The 16,358-nt window shown below is 39.2% G+C and overlaps 1 protein-coding gene across 1 annotated transcript in view; it reads left to right on the top strand.

The window, feature by feature from the left end:
• Nucleotides 1–16,358, top strand: part of LOC110218752 (voltage-dependent calcium channel subunit alpha-2/delta-4) — a 133,565-nt gene that overhangs the window by 37,069 nt on the left and 80,138 nt on the right. Inside the window, exons 17-19 of the mRNA XM_078156109.1 lie at nucleotides 585–656; nucleotides 9,011–9,072; nucleotides 10,280–10,347. Of these exons, the coding sequence (XP_078012235.1) occupies nucleotides 585–656; nucleotides 9,011–9,072; nucleotides 10,280–10,347 (202 nt within the window). The remainder of the gene's footprint in view (nucleotides 1–584; nucleotides 657–9,010; nucleotides 9,073–10,279; nucleotides 10,348–16,358) is intronic.

The following is a 16,358-nucleotide window of genomic DNA, read 5'->3' as shown; positions in this document are numbered from 1 at the left end:
CACAACTGAAACAACACAACCACAACCAATCTACATTCCTACAAGGTCTTCAACAACAAAAACACAAACAAAAATATGCTCCACGCTGAAGCAGATCTCTTCTTCCTCTTGCAATCCTTTGCAAGGCTCGTGACCTGGGTCAACTATATCCCCCCCTCTATGCCACATACCCCCAGTTTAAAGTGATCCCTCCCACCGCGGGTTTTTCTAGAACCTTGTCCAAATGTCTCCTTTTTGTCTTCACACCCTCTACCTTGAAACATAATTATTTGTGTTTTCAATACAGTTGCATCATAAAAAAGCTTTTCAAGGGTAGAGTCTTTTTCATCTTTGTGTAACGTGTAACATGTAGTGAGCACTTAGTAAATAATTAGTTGAATTGAATTGAGTGAGTGCAGTGAATTCCAAGAATCCCAGAATTAGTTCTGGGTTCCATGTATAGTGTCTGTCCAGATTAAAGAGAACAGAGACTTCAAATGGTCATCTTCACCTCCTCTAAAGTGGGATGGGTAGTATCCTCAGTCTTCTGTAGTGCTCCAGTATAAGCCAGGAGATAAATTCCAGTGTTTCTCTTCTCCTTGCAGCTGAGAACAGCCATGATCAACAGGGAAACCGGATCTCTCACTATGGATGTGAAAGTTGCTGTGGACAAAGGGGTAAGGTGGCATAGGCAGAGACTTGGAGTCCCAGATGGAATGAGGTATCTTTCCCTACTGGTATAGGGTAATGGGAATAAAATGGACTGAGGTTTTACTTTGCTCAAGTCAGAACACATTTGGAGCGTTGCGTCCAAGTCCAGACTCCATATTTCAGTAGGGATATTGACTAAATGGAGTACATACTGATGAAGGTGACCATGATTATAAGGAAATTAGAAACTATGCCCTGTGAAGATTGGTAGAAGGAATTGGGAGTGTTTATTTTGGAGAATAGATCAGAATGATGAGGCTGTCAAGGAATGCTAAGGAAAACCAAAAAAAAAATTAGCTATGCAAGGGATAACTATGCTAGGAAGATCAAAGAACAGACAGGATGACTGCTTGGCATTGATAGAACTATGATTAGAGAAAACAGAAGGAAGAACTACTTAATTCTTTATTTTGCTTCTACTTTCTCTGCCAAAGAAAATAATCTTTGTACTGGTACAGACAAAATAAAAATGGCTAATAGGGAGTTTAAATCAAAGATAGGAAAAAAGCTAGTAAAAAAATATATAGTAATAATCCAAGTCATTTCAAACTACCCTTCTTTCTTTCTTTTTTTTAAAATAGGCTGTTAGTTCAGGGGAAAGTTGTTGATATAGTTTACCTAAATTTGGCAAAGGTTCTCATGCTGTTCTTATGGTCAAAATAAAAAGATGTAGACAGATACCCTTAATGAATTTGTCACTAAGTTCTGACAAACCACATTCTAGGGTATTAAAAGAACTAGTAAATGTTTTTGCTAAGTCATACATTATCAGAGATCTTTGAAAAATCATGTAGAGCAGAAAAGGTGCTGCAGGATGGAGAAAAGGCAAATGTTATCCTGATTTTCAAAAAAAAGAAGATGCAAACTATTGGCTAGTGAATTTTACCTAAATTTTTGGCAAAATATTAGAATATATTATTAAAGGGGCAGTTGCTGAATATCTTGAAAAGGAAGCAGTAGTCAAAAAAAGTCTCAGTTGGTCTTGTCTTTTTTTTCAAGGAAAGTCTCATAATGGGGTGGATAGGGAAGAGGCTATCTTTCAAAAATGACTGTGTTGTATCAAGAAAGCTTTAAAAATTAAATTAAAGATTTCAAAGAGTGTTTACCAGTGGGGCTAGGGGAAAAAAAGGAAGCAGTGCTCTCTCTCTCTCTCTCTCTCTCTCTCTCTCTCTCTCTCTCTCTCTCTCTCACACACACACACACACACACACACACACACACACACCCCAATTTCACAATACAACACAACAATTTCTTCAAAAACAGGTAATTTAAAATAATATAAATAACCAAGGTTGTTCCAGAATGCCACTATGTGCATTTAAAAAAGAGGTACTAGACTGGTAGGATAGGGAATGGTGTAGAAATAATTTACTTAAATTTGGCAAAGCTTCTCATGCTGTGTTTGTGGGTAAGATGGAAAGGTGGAGGTTAGTTATTAGTATAGATATGTTGATTAGAAACAGGTTGAATAGATTTGAAGTTTGGTATCAACTTGAGAGGAGTTGCTCTAGGTACCTCTCCTTAGCCTTGCTTTGTTTAACATTTTTATTGATGACTTGAATAAAATCACAGATGGTCTGCCCATCAAATTTGTAGCTAGAACAAAGCTAGGAGGGAGAGCTAACCTTTCATGACAGTGAGGATCCAAAAAGATTTTGACAGGCTAGAATGTTGGGTTGAATTTAATAAAATAAATCTTAATAGGGTTAAATGTGAGTCTTACTCAGGCTAAAAAAAAAAATCTGTCTCTCAAGTTACAGATATAGCTAGAGAGTAATTCATCAGAAAAAGGTCTTGGGATTCTGGTGAACTGAAAGCTCATTCTGAGTCAGTGTGACATGGCAGACAAAATGGTGTAGACATCAGGCCTAAGTAGGCAATAGTTCAGCTCTACTGTTCTGGTCAGCCAAGATTTATAGTAATGGTCATCTCATTTTAACAAGGACTTTGGTAAGTTGGAAAGCAGCCAGACCTATAAGGTAAAAGGCCTTGAGATTGTGCTGTATGCCCATCTAGCTGCTAGATTAACTATCTATTGTTCTGATTAGACTACAACTAGAATACTGTGTTAGGTGTAGGTACCACATTTTTAAAAGGATATGTTAACAAGCCAGAATATGTCCAATGTAAAATATCCTCCACGGTGAAGACCTTGCCACATGACAATACATTGATGTAGCTGAGGAAGTTTAACCTGGAAAAGATATGAATTAAGGGAGACGTGATAACTGCCTTCAAGTATTTGAAAGACTGTCGTGTAGAAAAGAAATTAAACTTGTTCTACTTTGCCCCAGAGGGCAGAACTAGGGGCAGTGGGCAGAAGCTGCAGAGAGGCACATAGTTTTAATTTAAAGATAAAGTTCCTAATAGTTGTGGTGGTGGTTCAGTCCTTTCAGTCGCATCCAACTCTTTGTGACCCCATTTGGGGTTTTCTTTGCAAAGATACTGACATGGTTTGCCATATCCTTCTCCAGCTCATTTTACAGATGAGGAAACTGAGGCAAACAGGCTTAGGTGACTTGCCTAAGGTCACACAGCTAGTAAGTGTCTGAGGCCAGATTTGAGCTAAGGTCTTCCTGACTCTTTCTCTCCCAGCTCTTTCTTTCCACTGCCCCTCCTAACAGTTAGAGTTGTCTAAAAATTGAATGGGCTGCCTTGGTAGGTAGCAGATCCCCTCTCACTGGAATTATTCAAGGAAAGATTAGTTGTATAAGGTATTGCAGTACTGGTATTGGTTAGTACTATGAAGTCTATTCCAATTATGAAATTCTGTGAATCTGTGGCATAACTTTCAGACACTAAGGTCACTAATATATCATGATGAGGCATCAGAATGGAACTTTAGCCTTATGCTATTTATATAAGTATTTTATCCACTATAACCATAGGGAATTATGATTTGACCTCTTCATTAACACCCACCACATAGTATCGTTGTGGGAAAGCCCTTTTTGAACCTTAAGCACTATATAAATGTGAATAATTGGTATATTATAATTTTGGTAGCATTAAACATCATTTAAAGAAATCATTAGGCTCTGCTCTTACCTCTTCTTTTTATTTCAGTCTACTCAGCCCACAGAATTTGCATTGGTCCTTCCCAATATCACCCCTTCCCCCAGAGCTATTCTTGTCTCCTCCTCCTCCTCCTCCTCCTGCTTCCCATCTGACTACGCTAAAAGAGCACAAGCATCTGCCTGCAACAATTAGACTCAAAGTTCTTCCACAAACAGATTTTCATGAAAGGCAAACAAAAAAATAGTAGGGAGGAAAAGAAATTCTTTTTAAACCCTTGCCTCGATTTTCACTTGATCTAGCATCTGAATTCTGCCGTTTCTTCCCTTTACCTACACCAGGTAGGCTGAGAAATTCCTCTGCAAGAAGCTGAGCTCCCCCAGTGTCTGATTTCCATGGGTCTCAGACTGACCAGCTGCTTTGGGTTCCCCTACAACAGGCTAGACAAGGCAATCTTACTTTTTCCCTGCTCGGTGCCTATAAATTCAGTTTCCAGCTAGATGGCAAGGGCACAAGGGAGTAGGATCCACGTCTTGCAAATACCCACATACCTATGAATAATTGTCAACAATGTGTGAGGAGCCATTGAAAGAACAGGTCGGTCTCTTTATTTCATCAATCCCCAATACCCCATTTCTGTTTTTTAAGTCAAGGTTATTTGTTTTGGGGAAATTATTCCTTTTATTTTAAAATAGTGTATTATTATTTTTATTTTTTTTCATTTAGCAAGCATGTGTTTTTTTAAAATTTAATCTGTCAAGACAAGTTCAAATCCTACTAGCTAGGTGACCCTGGGCAAGTCAGTTAACCTCTGCTTGTCTTAGTTTCCATGACTTCAAAATAGGAATAATAATAATGCTTACCTCAAAGGGTTATTGTGCAGATCAAAAAAAATATTTATAAAGCACTTAGCACAGTACCTGGTACATAGCACGTGCTATATATATACTAATTGCCTTCCTTTCTACTCATTAGTATCCCAATTGAGCAATTTTTTAAAATATAAAAATAAAGGCCTAAAGGCATAGCTGCAAAATAATTAATAACTTCATCTATCTTGCTTTTTTAGTTCAGCTGAAACATAATAAATTTTGCTCCAGGATCTCAGTTGAACTCTATATGACTCTGTGTTTCAAGTGTGTTTCTTTATAAGCAATACATTATTAAATTCTGCTTTCTAATTCATTCTACTATCTTCTTTCAAATCTTTTTAATTTGTTATCTTCTTCTGTGTTACCAGTGAGTTCATCCCATTCACATTCAAAGATATGATTATTAATGGTATATTTCCCTGCATCCTGTCCCCTTGTACTTCTTCCTCTCTTTGCTCTCACCTCCCTCTTTATAAATAAGGAGGTGGGAGAAGAGAGTTTGCCTGATGCTTGTGATCTTATAAGTGAAACAGTCTGCTTCCTCTTTGTTGCAGCTCTTCTCTTCTCCTTATTCCACTCCTGGTCTCTTTCCTCCTCCCTTTTAATTCTCCCTTCACATTCTTCCCTTCAACATTTGAGTTTGCTTGGCTTCTTTCCTCACTTATCCTACCTTCCACCTTAGACCTTTCTTTGCTCCTCTCAAGTCCCCGTCCCCTTCTAGCTCCCTTTGAAGTTTAGTGTATTTCTATAACAAAATTTTTGTATATGTATGTGTAGATGTGTTTGTGCCCTCAGAAGTTCCAAATGTGGGCAATACTGCACTTGAGGACACTGAAACGATCCAGAGGGGCGGTGGTGACCTTGGGTACAATTGGGGAATGTTGAATAAAGATAAGGGGGCGGCAGAAGCATAAGGAAAGAAGAAAAGATAAGAAAATTTTATAAAACCATTCATACATGTTTCATCTGTTGTATAACAAAGTCATAGTGATTACATTATTTTCCAAAATGCAAGTTATAACCAATCGGTGGTCAAGTCCGCAGACAGGTCTTAACAAGCAAGTGTTGGCAGGCAAGCTTGTAGCACATTGTTGGGAAGTCCAGCATACATCAAGCAGTAATATGTGTGTATAATGACTTGTTTACAATACAATACTATGTGGTTACATGACACAATATTGCATCATCAAAATTTCAATACAGGAAAAAAACCCCACAAATTCACAATAAATTATTTAATTTAATATGTGTAATTTAAAAAATTTTTCTGTTTTTTTGAAATGATGCGAATTTTAAAAAAATAAGTTAAAGGGTTAAAGAAAGTAGATTTCCAGGGGGGCGCTGAGTAATTTTTTAAAAAGGGGACAGTAGGCCAAGAAGTTTGGGAACCTCTGCATCTGATTCAGATTAAAGTGAGGTTCATGGGACACTTGTTTCCCTCATCCCTTCCTGCATTAATATGTGCTTATTCTCCATCTTATGCATTTTCTTAATAGTGATTTTTCTTCCCTTCTTCCTCCTTTCCTCCCCAATATAGAACCATGGACCTTCCATTTTTGTCTTCTCCCAAAACCATCTGCACAGAACAAAACTACCCACATGCTCTCTATAATTTTAACCTTTCCCCATGACCTTAAAAGATATTAAGGTTCTCTTAGGAACACTTCATCCCCACATATTTCTGTTTGATTAAACAAATATGTATGCCTTTCTATGTTTCTCTTGGGACTTGCATTTCCATTTTAAAGTATCTATTCAGTTCTGACCAGAATGCTTGGAAACTTCTGCTATTAAAAGTCAATTTTCCCCCTGTAGGATTATACTTCATTTTGGCAGATAGGTAATCTTTGGTTTAAACCTTTATCTCTTGCCTTTGTAATATCATATTCCAAGCTCTCCTCATCTTTTCAGTGGCAGCAAATGGGTCTTGTGTAATCCTTATTGTGGCTCCTTGGTATTTAAACTACTTTTTGGCAGTTTTATAGTATGTTTTTCTTTGACCTAGAAGCTCTGGATTTTGATTATGACACTTCTGGGAGTTTTCATTTTGGATTATCTTTCTGAGGATAACTGGTAAATTATTTCTATTTTCATTTTGCCTTCTGGGTCTAAAAGTTTGAGAAGTTCCACTTATAATTTCCTAAAATGTAGTGTCCAGATATTTTCTGATCATAAGTTCCAGAAAGTCTGATAATTCTTAGATTGTCTTTCCCTGACTTGTTTTCCAAGTCAGTTGTTTTTGATATTGTATTTTTAGATTTTCTTCTATTTTTCAATATTTCATTTTATTTTGATATTTCTTGTTGTCTTATTGAATCTATTTCTATCTGGATTAGTCTAATTTTTAGGGCATTCAGTTCTTAAGTGAGTCTTTCTACCATCTGTTTTAAGGTGTCAATTTTCCTTACCATTCTTTCCTCCATAGTTTTTCCATTCTGTATTTTTTGTTTCATTTCCTCCAGGCATTCCTGTAGTCCCTGTGGCCAGGGCATTTTTTTTTTCTGATTCTTTACCTGGACTTGCTCTGGAGTTGCTATCCTCTGTAGGGGATTATCTCTAACCATCTCTCAAACCTAAGAATTTCTTCATGGTGGTCAAAATTTTCCTTGGTTTGCTCATCAAAGACCCTATCCTTGGGTCCCCAAATGAGTAGTGGCAGAGCTTGTATAGTCCTAACTATAGTGGGCCAGACAAGGTCCCCACTTCAAAGGAGCTAGCAGCTCCAGTGCTAGGCAAGGGCCTGAGGGCTCTGGAATTTCTCCCTGCTAAAGGTTCCGTCTTGGATCCTTTCTCCCACTGCTGAGCTAAGAGGCTACTTCCAAAGCCGAGCTCCTGCTACAAGCTTCAGGGACTATCAAGGCTGTATTTTGTCTAGGACCTTTCTAGGACTCAGGGCACTGATACAGTGATGGAACCTACATGGAACACCCCAAAGCTGCTCTCTTTGCTAGATTAGGGATGAGTTAGGTGCTGTTGGGAATGAGCCACAGGATCTATTTGGCTCGGATTGGAAATGGGCTCAGGAAGCCAGCCAAGGGCTTGGGGAAGACTGGGCTCCAGTGACATTTGGCTCAGGCAGGGAGTGCCATGTTTCAACCACCCAGAATTCCCTAAAGATGCTCTTCTGCAGCCAGGGCTGGCTTGATTACTGCCAAGAAATCAAGGAGTTCTGGGACTACCCTGATAGTTCCAGGATTCCCTTTGCTTTGTTCTCCATACTTTACTCTCAGCCTGCCCCAGCTTCCCAACACCCCCTTTCTCTTAGTGATTTTTGTGTTTTCCTTTTACCGTTTTCAAATAATGTCTGAAACAAGACTCAGTCACTCCCCTGTGGCATATGATAGGATCACCTCCTTCCCCATTCCTCTCACTTCTCCCACTCTATCTGGTGAGGAGAAATACTAGGATAGACAAACCAAGAGAAGAAATACTAGAATACATAAACCAGGAGGAGAAATACTAGAATAGATGAACCAATCAATAGATGAACCAAAAAAAAAATGCAAGAGGGTAATCTTGTACAAATTTGATCCTGGTTTTATCTGAAGCCAATTTCCCAGAAATCTAAATTTATCAGACTGAAACTTTCTCCTTATCTTTCTTCCGCTCCTCTGGGTCCTTTCTAAAATTTGTTCCAGGGAGTGAGAGAGAGAAGAAGGACGAGAGGAAAGTAACACCAAGTGGTGAATTGTGGAATTGTGTAGAGGAGAGAGTACATCTCCTGAGGAAGCTTCAGGGTTGGCCCTCTGTATTATTTTCCACTAAGCAAATTGCAAATGTATAACAAAAAGGGTTTGGGTTTTTTTTAGTGGACAAGACTTTGGGGATACAAGGCAACTGCCTTCTGCTAATTCTCTCTCCCAGAATTTTTATATAGGGGAAATGTGGTCAAACTGTTTATCAAAGACAGAAGCTTTGAATGAAAAAAAATCTCAAAAGGACAACCTGCACAAGATGGGTGTCTAGCAGGAGAAAGGAGCCATTTAGCCAGTTTCCCTTGGTGAAGGTGTATAGAAATGGATTTACAGACTGGTTCTGTGTATATAAGTCCCAGGTATTTTTAGCATTTAATAGGAGCCACTTCATATGCTCATCCTAACCCCATGTTCCATCTCTGACTCACTGCCTAGTGAGCTAGGCTCAAAAAATAAGCATAACACTCCCCTTCCCTATCAGAGATGGGGGTGATGGCTCCTGAGATAGTTTCTGGCTATGCAGTTTCAAGATGATCAATGCCAGTAAGGGATAGAAGATGGAGAAATGGGAATAAGGTGGTGGAAGGGGAAGGAAGGGAAGATGAGAAAAACAGAGGATTTTCCAATCTCTTCAGTTGTCAAAGTCCTGTGGGTATTTTGTGAAAAGATATGGTTTCAATAAATCAGCTTATATCAACACTGAAACAAACTCCATTTCCTCCTCTCTTGTTCCAGAGGCGTGTTCTCTTCCTCACCAATGATTATTTCTTTACAGACATCAGCGACACACCTTTCAGGTGAGTTGAGTGACATGCTAGGACAGATGGCATTGTAATGGGTTGAAGTGGAGTTTGAAGGATTCCTAACTTAATAAGGCAGAATGATGTAGGGGAAAGAACAATGAAGAGGGAGTCAGACTGGTCTCTCTCTAGTCTAGGTTTCCCAAACGCTAGCCCTCATTTAGTATCTCTGGCCCCCAGTTTCTTCATCTATAAGATGAAAGCATTGAGTTTGCATCTTTGAGCTCTTTTGTGCCTCCAAAAACCTATAGTTATAAAGACCCACAAGGATGCTAGGTTTCATCTAGACTTAATAAATGAAAAAATCATTTCCTCTCTGACTTGTTTTCTTAGAACATTCTCATTGTTTATAAACAAATTATCAGTTATCCGTAATGCTTTTGGATGGTAGAGATGTTAGGTATAACTACCGTATCTGTCTTATTAGAGTGGCACTGTATTTACACATCAATGAGAGTTTAGAATGAGATGAAGTTAAGGAATAGCAGGGGTGAAGAGAGCCTGTGAGATCCCAGTTGAGGTTTCCTTTACTCCAGAGGAAGACAAGGTCAGATTGAATTGTAGGGGAAGGAGGCAAAGGATAGGTGAGATTTTTTTTTTTTGTAGTAGAGAACTTACTCAATTTGGAGTCTTTCTGTGGGATCCTCAGTAGGTATTCTCTAATGTAACAAGGGAATGGGGGCTCTTAGGTAAAAAGATTGTCAAGTGCCTTTATCTAGAAGAGGAGGAGGTGGAATCATGAAATTGGTGGAGGAAGGGTGTGAAGTTTTGGGGGGGTGACCACTTTAGTTCTAGCAGGAAAAGCCCTTAATGCTAGAGCCAAAGGTAAGGAAAACTCATGGGGTGAGAAAAGAAGGGGAGAGGTCTCATAACATGGAGGCTAGAAGGCCAGCCTTGGAAAGAACTTCGTGCAAGTCCCGCTTCTGACACATCCTCTGAACAAGTCCCTAAACCTCCCCATGCCCCAGGAAACTCTAGCATTGTAAGTTATGGAAGAGTTGTTGATCTTTGCTGGTGGTGGTGGTTTCTACACTTGGAGTTCCCCACATGGATGAAGTCACAGGTCCAGACCAGAAAAAAAGTGTGGGTTGGACTGGGTGACCTCTTATGGCCCTTCCAACTCTGAAGTGCTATGAAATAGGCATGGAAGACTAGAGGCCATTTAATGCAGATGAATAATAATTTCCTTTGTTCTTTGATGCAGTCTAGGAATGGTGCTGTCTAGAGGCCATGGAGAATACATCCTCCTGGGAAATACTTCAGTGGAGGAAGGTGGGTCAAAGCAATGTTTATTTCTTTCTTTCCTTCATTTCTGGAATAATGGACAGAGCCAGCCCTGGGGTAAACAGATTTGGCAGCCCCCCAGAATTTCCTGCTTTGGAACAGCTTCTAAGAACAGTGACTGTCTGGTGAGGAGGTGTCTGCAAGCTTCGTGATATCTGGGTTACCAGGACACGAAGAATCAGTCAGCCAGCCAGGCAACACAATTGATTAAGCCCAAGGCTTGCCAACTGTCAATAGTCCAATTCCATGATATTTGAGGAAGACAGAATGTTACATATAAGAAGTAAATTGTTGAAGAAGTATGCCTTCCTCTGAGCTTCCATGGAATATAGTTCATATTCCATCATTTAAATCTATTATCCCAAATTACAGGGGTTGAAACAAATGGGGGAAAGGAGGTAGAAAAGAGAGAGGCAGGAAGGGGGAGAGAGATAGAGTGATAGAGGGAGAGAAAGAGAGGCAGAGACAGAGAAGGAAGGAGTGGGGAAACAGAGAAATAAAGAGAGGGAGAGATAGGCAAAGGAGAGGTGGGAGGAGAGAGAGAGAGACAGAGAGACAGAGAGAGAGAAAGACAGAGAGAGAGAGAGTGTATAACCTAGGAGACAAGGAAGAACCTTCTTTAGCCCAGCTTTAACACCCCTGGAAGGATGGTGGTACCATCAACAGATAGAAAGAGGTTTGGAAAGGGGAAGGTACTTTGGGGAAAAGAGTTCAAGGCATGCTGAGTGTGAGGTGTCTGTAGGACATCCAGTTTGAAATGTAAGATGGACTTTTGTTCCACCAAATCATTTTTTAAAAAATCAATAACCAATAAGCATAATGGTATCTTAAAATGTCTGCATCTTTGTTAATTCTGGAATAATAAATATTTAATCCATTTAAACTATTTCTTATGAAAGGCTGCTTAGTCTCTATTACTACTTTCATGTACTAACTACTACCTTGATTCAGATATCATAAAAAGTTCCATATAACTTGAAGAGTAGGCCTAGAGGTCAGTAGTTATTGATGTGTTCTCTTCCTGGTTCCCTTTTTTAAGTATTAAGGAATAAATTTTGTTTTACGTCTTTGGTACATTTCCCTCCTACATATTAGTCCTTCAGTGCTAACAAAATTATGTCACCTCTAAAATATAGCATCCAGACCTCCTCTGCATACACTTGGTCCAGTCCAACTGCTTTTTCCATCTTTGTTCTCTTAGAGACTTTTCTGTCTCTTCTATATCCGGGAATATAACGTTAGGGTCCAAATTTAGTGATTCCGCTGTCTTTGATGGAGAACAAAGTATGTTATGATGATTTTTGCAAATTTTTCTCTGACAAAAGGTAGCCATTCTACATGTGCACTTGATCCCATCCCTTGGCATCTTCTCAGAGATAGAAAACCTTCATTAGACCCAATCTTTCCCTCAAACTATTGTCCCATTTCCTTCCTCCATTTCTTAGCCAAGCTACTTGAACAAGCTATGTACACTCTGCCTCCACTTTTTCTCCTTTCACTCACTCCTCAACCCTTTGCAGTCTGGCATCTGTCATCACACTAACTTGAAACTTCTATCCCCAAAGTTATCGATAATATCTAAATCGTCAAATATGGTGGCCTTTTTTAGTCCTCATCCTCTTTGGCTTATCTCCTGCATTTGATTCTTTTGGCCAACCTCTCCTTCCAAATACTCTCCTCTCTGGGTTTTTTGTGACACTGCTCTCTGCTGGTTTTCTTTTAGTCCTGTGTGACCTCTTTTCCTCTGTCCACATCCTATCCCCTAATCATAGTTGTTCCTCAAGGTTCCATCCTAGGCCTTCTCCTCTTCTCCCTCTACACTCTTTACTAGTAACTTCCCCAGCCCCCATCATCTTTATGCAGATGACTTGCACATCAATATAGCCAGCCCCAGTTTCTCTCTTGACCTTTAGCCTAGAACAGCAGTTGCTTATTGGATGTGTCAAGCCGTATATCCTGAAGACCTCTTCACACATCCAAAACTGATCAATTTATCTTTCTCCCCCAAGCCCTCTTCTCTTCCAATCTTCCTTATTTCTGTTGAAGGCACCATCATCCTTTCAGCCTCCAAGGTTCATTAACCTCAGTATTTTTCTTAGCTTCTCATTTTTCCTAACCACACATATCCAATCAGTTGCCAAATCCTTCTATTTCTGCTGCCGCACCATCTCTTGCATCTTACCCCCTCTCTGTCTTCACACAACTACCACCTAAATTTAGGCCTTCATCTATTCTTGATTATTGCAACAGCCTCTTCTTTGGTTTCCTTTCCTGAAGTCTCTCACTACTCAAGTCAATATTGCTAACAAAGTGATTTTCCTTAAGCATAGATGTGACCATGTCATTCCCCTCTTTTATCAATTGCATGGCCTCCCTATTGCCTCTCATTGTTTATCCTTTAAAGACCTTTAAAGCCTGGCCTTGACTTGTCTTTCCAGCCTCATTGGATATTATGTCCTGCCCCCCTCTCCTGCTCTCTGTGATCTAGCCAAACTTTCCTTCTCTCTGCTCCTCTCAAATGACACTTCACCTCCCATCTGCATGCCTTTGCATGGGCCCCAGCAATGCACTTCCTCCTTATCTCCACCTCATGTAGTCTATATCTTCCTTTGAGAAGTAGCTTGAGGGGCAGCTAGGTGGCGCAGTAGATAGAGCACCAGCCCTGAAATCAGGAGGACCTGAGTTCAAATCTGGCCTCAGACCAAACACTTGACACTTACTAGCTGTGTGACCCTGGGCAAGTCACTTAACCCCAATTGCCTAAAAGAAAAAAAAAAGACAGAGAGAGAGAGAGAGAGAGAGAGAGAGAGAGAGAGAGAGAGAGAGAGAGAGAAGTAGCTTGAACATCATCTTCTGCATCAAGTTTTTCTTGATTCTCCCAACTGCTAGTGTCCTTGCTTTGTATATATTTACATTTACTCACCTTACAATTTATCTTGTATCTACTGATGTGTGTACTTCTTGTCTCTTCCAATAGAATTTTAGTACTTTATGAATAGGGATTGTTTCATTCTTTGTATTCATATTCATAGTGCCCAGTGCTTGATAGGAGCTCGATAAATGCTTGTTGATTTTTTTCCTTCTGTTTGCAGATCTTCTATTTTCATCATTGAATGCCCTTGGAATGGTTTTGTTTAGTGAGCTATATTGCCTGGCTTTACTTTCCATTGCTTCTCACCCTTGTCAGATGGCATATGGCATATTGTGTTTAGTAAATGGTTTAAGAAGGACGTTGATAAACTGGTCCAGAGAAGGGCAACTGTGGTAAACCTTGAGGCCAGAACATATGGAGATTGGTTGAAGGAACTGAGCATGTTTGGTATGGAAGAGTAAAGATTCTGGGTATTTAAACTGCTGTCATATGAAGGTGGTATAGTACTGGACTTGGAGTCAGAAAAACCTGAGTTCCAATCCAGCCTGAACAGGTAATTTAACCTTTTTTTACTTTAGTTACCCCATCTGTAAAATGGGAATAGTAATAACACCTACTTCCCAGAGTTGCTATGAGGACAAAATGAAATAATATTTGTAAAGGACCTGGTAATAATTATATGAAGGTGGTGCAGTAGATGGAGTGCCAGGCCTAGAATCAGGGAGAACTGAGTTCAAATCCATCCTCAGACGTTTACCAGCTGTGTGACCCTGGGCAAGTCACTTAGCCCTGCTTGCCTCAATTTCCTCACGGTAAAATGGCAAACCACTCCAGTATCTTTGCCAAGGAAACCACAAATGGGGTCACAGAGAGTCAGACATGACTGAAATGATTGAACAACTACAACAATAGCTATATAAATGCTAGTTATTGTTATTAATGGAGGGGCTAGATTTGGCTCCAGCAAGTTGAACCAGTAGCAAAAAAGGTGAAAGACACAAAAAGGCAAAGGGAGGTTTAATGTTAGGAAAAATCGAAGAGTCAGAGCAGCAGTGAACAGGCTGCCTGGAGAGGCAGGGAGTCCCCCTCCTTGATGACCTTCAAGCAGAGACTGGCTGGCCACTTGTCAAGGATGTCCTCATGCAGACTACTTTCATGTGTGGGTTGGACTCGATGGCCGCCAAGGTCTCTTCAAACTCTAGGTCTGTGATTCCGTGGCTCCTTTTCAGATATGGTTAGATTATCATTATTTTTACCTCATATGGTTAAGTGGGTTCATTTGGTTGGTTAAGAGGTTGTACTAAGAGTAGCCCTTTTGTTATTGTTTGTGTGAGTTTGCATTATTGGTTTTTCTACTAGAATCTTTTTAAGCTACGTGTTCATTTTATATAGGTTAGTTCAGTTAAAACTGCATAATATAATCTGTAAATCCACTTAATTGGCCATGTGTCCATTCTAATACATTATAGTACACTGGAAGGGAACCAGTCTTACCTTATGTAGCATTGATCTGTTTCGCACACTCCATGCTCCAGGCAAACGACATTACTAATTGCTCCATAAGTTCTGCCTCCCATGCCAGACATAGTCTCTTCATCTGCGCCTACTAGAATCATTATCAGTCAGACAATCAATAAGTATTTATTAAGTGTCTATTATGTGCCAAGCACTATGCTAAGCATTGGGGATACAAAGAAAAGTGAGATTCAGTTTAATCAATTAACACACATTTAGTAAGCACCTACTATATGCCAGGAACCATGTGAGGCACCGGGAATATGATGACAAAAATGAAGCCACCCCCATCCTTAAGAAACCTACAAATCATTGGTGGAAAGAATATGTACATTTATGAGAATATACAATAAATATATATTATTATAATATTATAATAAATATATTATTATATTATATTAGAAATATAATAAACATTATATATAAGACTAAATATAATAATGTTTAAGATAATGAATAATAATATGTAAGAATGAATATAAAGTCATTTGAATGGGAGTCATCAGTACCCAGAGTGATGGCTCAGATGCCATCTCCTCTATGAAGCTTGCCCACATAGGGTTGATATGAGGCTTCAATGAGACACTGTATATTAAATATTCTGCAAAATTTAAAGTACTATATAAATGTCCATTGTTACTGCTGTTGCTCTTTAGTTTTTAATTCTTATCTTATAGAATTGAGATAAAAATAATCTGATCTAAGTCTACACGTATATGGGCTACTGTCATCCTGAAAGTTGAGTGGAATAAGTGGGTCCAGGGAAGTGTGTGTGTGTGTGTGTGTGTGTGTGTGTGTGTGTGTGTGTGTGTGTGTGTGTGTGTGTGTGTGTGTGTGTAGAGAGAGAGAGTGGGGGGATCTCAAGATCAGGTCCAGGGGCTGACTATTCCAGATGAGAATAGGCAGAGAAGTAGGAAGGCAGATGAATAGATGCTAGGGAATCCCTGATTTGCTGGATTGGATATGAAAATAGTCTGAGGCCCGCTAGATACAATGGGTTAGGTGAATTTCTGCTTAGTCACTCATCACTCAAGTTACATTTGATGAATCCAATGACCTATAGCTTTGTAAAATGAGAGATCTGTATTTTCCAAGAGTGTTTGTGTGTGTATATATGGAAAGTACATATGGAAAATATATATGTGCATGTGCATTTATAAGAATTTATACATATATATACATATGCAACATAGACAATGCATACACATATACTACACACACACATACACACAATGCTTCTTTGCCAGTTTTGTGTTGGCAAGTGAATATTGCCCACAGAGGGCCTTTTGATTTGACTCTTTGATCTTAGCCATTTTATAGGGTTCATCCAGTGGTAAAAACCACTTCCAGTTAAATTTCACAAATACAACAAAGGCTTTTATCAGAGAATCTATTTCTCAGTAAAACTATGTTTGCTTGTTCTAAAAGTATTTCTGCAAGGTTTTAACTTATATACTTTAAGAAAGTCTGTCAATACTCTTTCTCCTTTTTTGGCAATTAAATGTTAGTTTTTCTATAATTGCCTTCAGGTGACTTGTAAATGTTGTATAGGTTTTCGTTAGGATACTTTTGAAATCTTTTATTGCCAATTTTGTATTTTCAAAGGTATACA

This window comes from Phascolarctos cinereus, unplaced genomic scaffold (genome assembly GCF_003287225.1).
Source record: "Phascolarctos cinereus isolate Bilbo 61053 unplaced genomic scaffold, phaCin_HiC Scaffold_1;HRSCAF=81, whole genome shotgun sequence".
NCBI classification, from domain to species: Eukaryota; Metazoa; Chordata; class Mammalia; order Diprotodontia; family Phascolarctidae; genus Phascolarctos; species Phascolarctos cinereus.
Note: the sequence above shows the minus strand (reverse complement) of the source record. Positions and strands in the feature narration are given on the sequence as shown.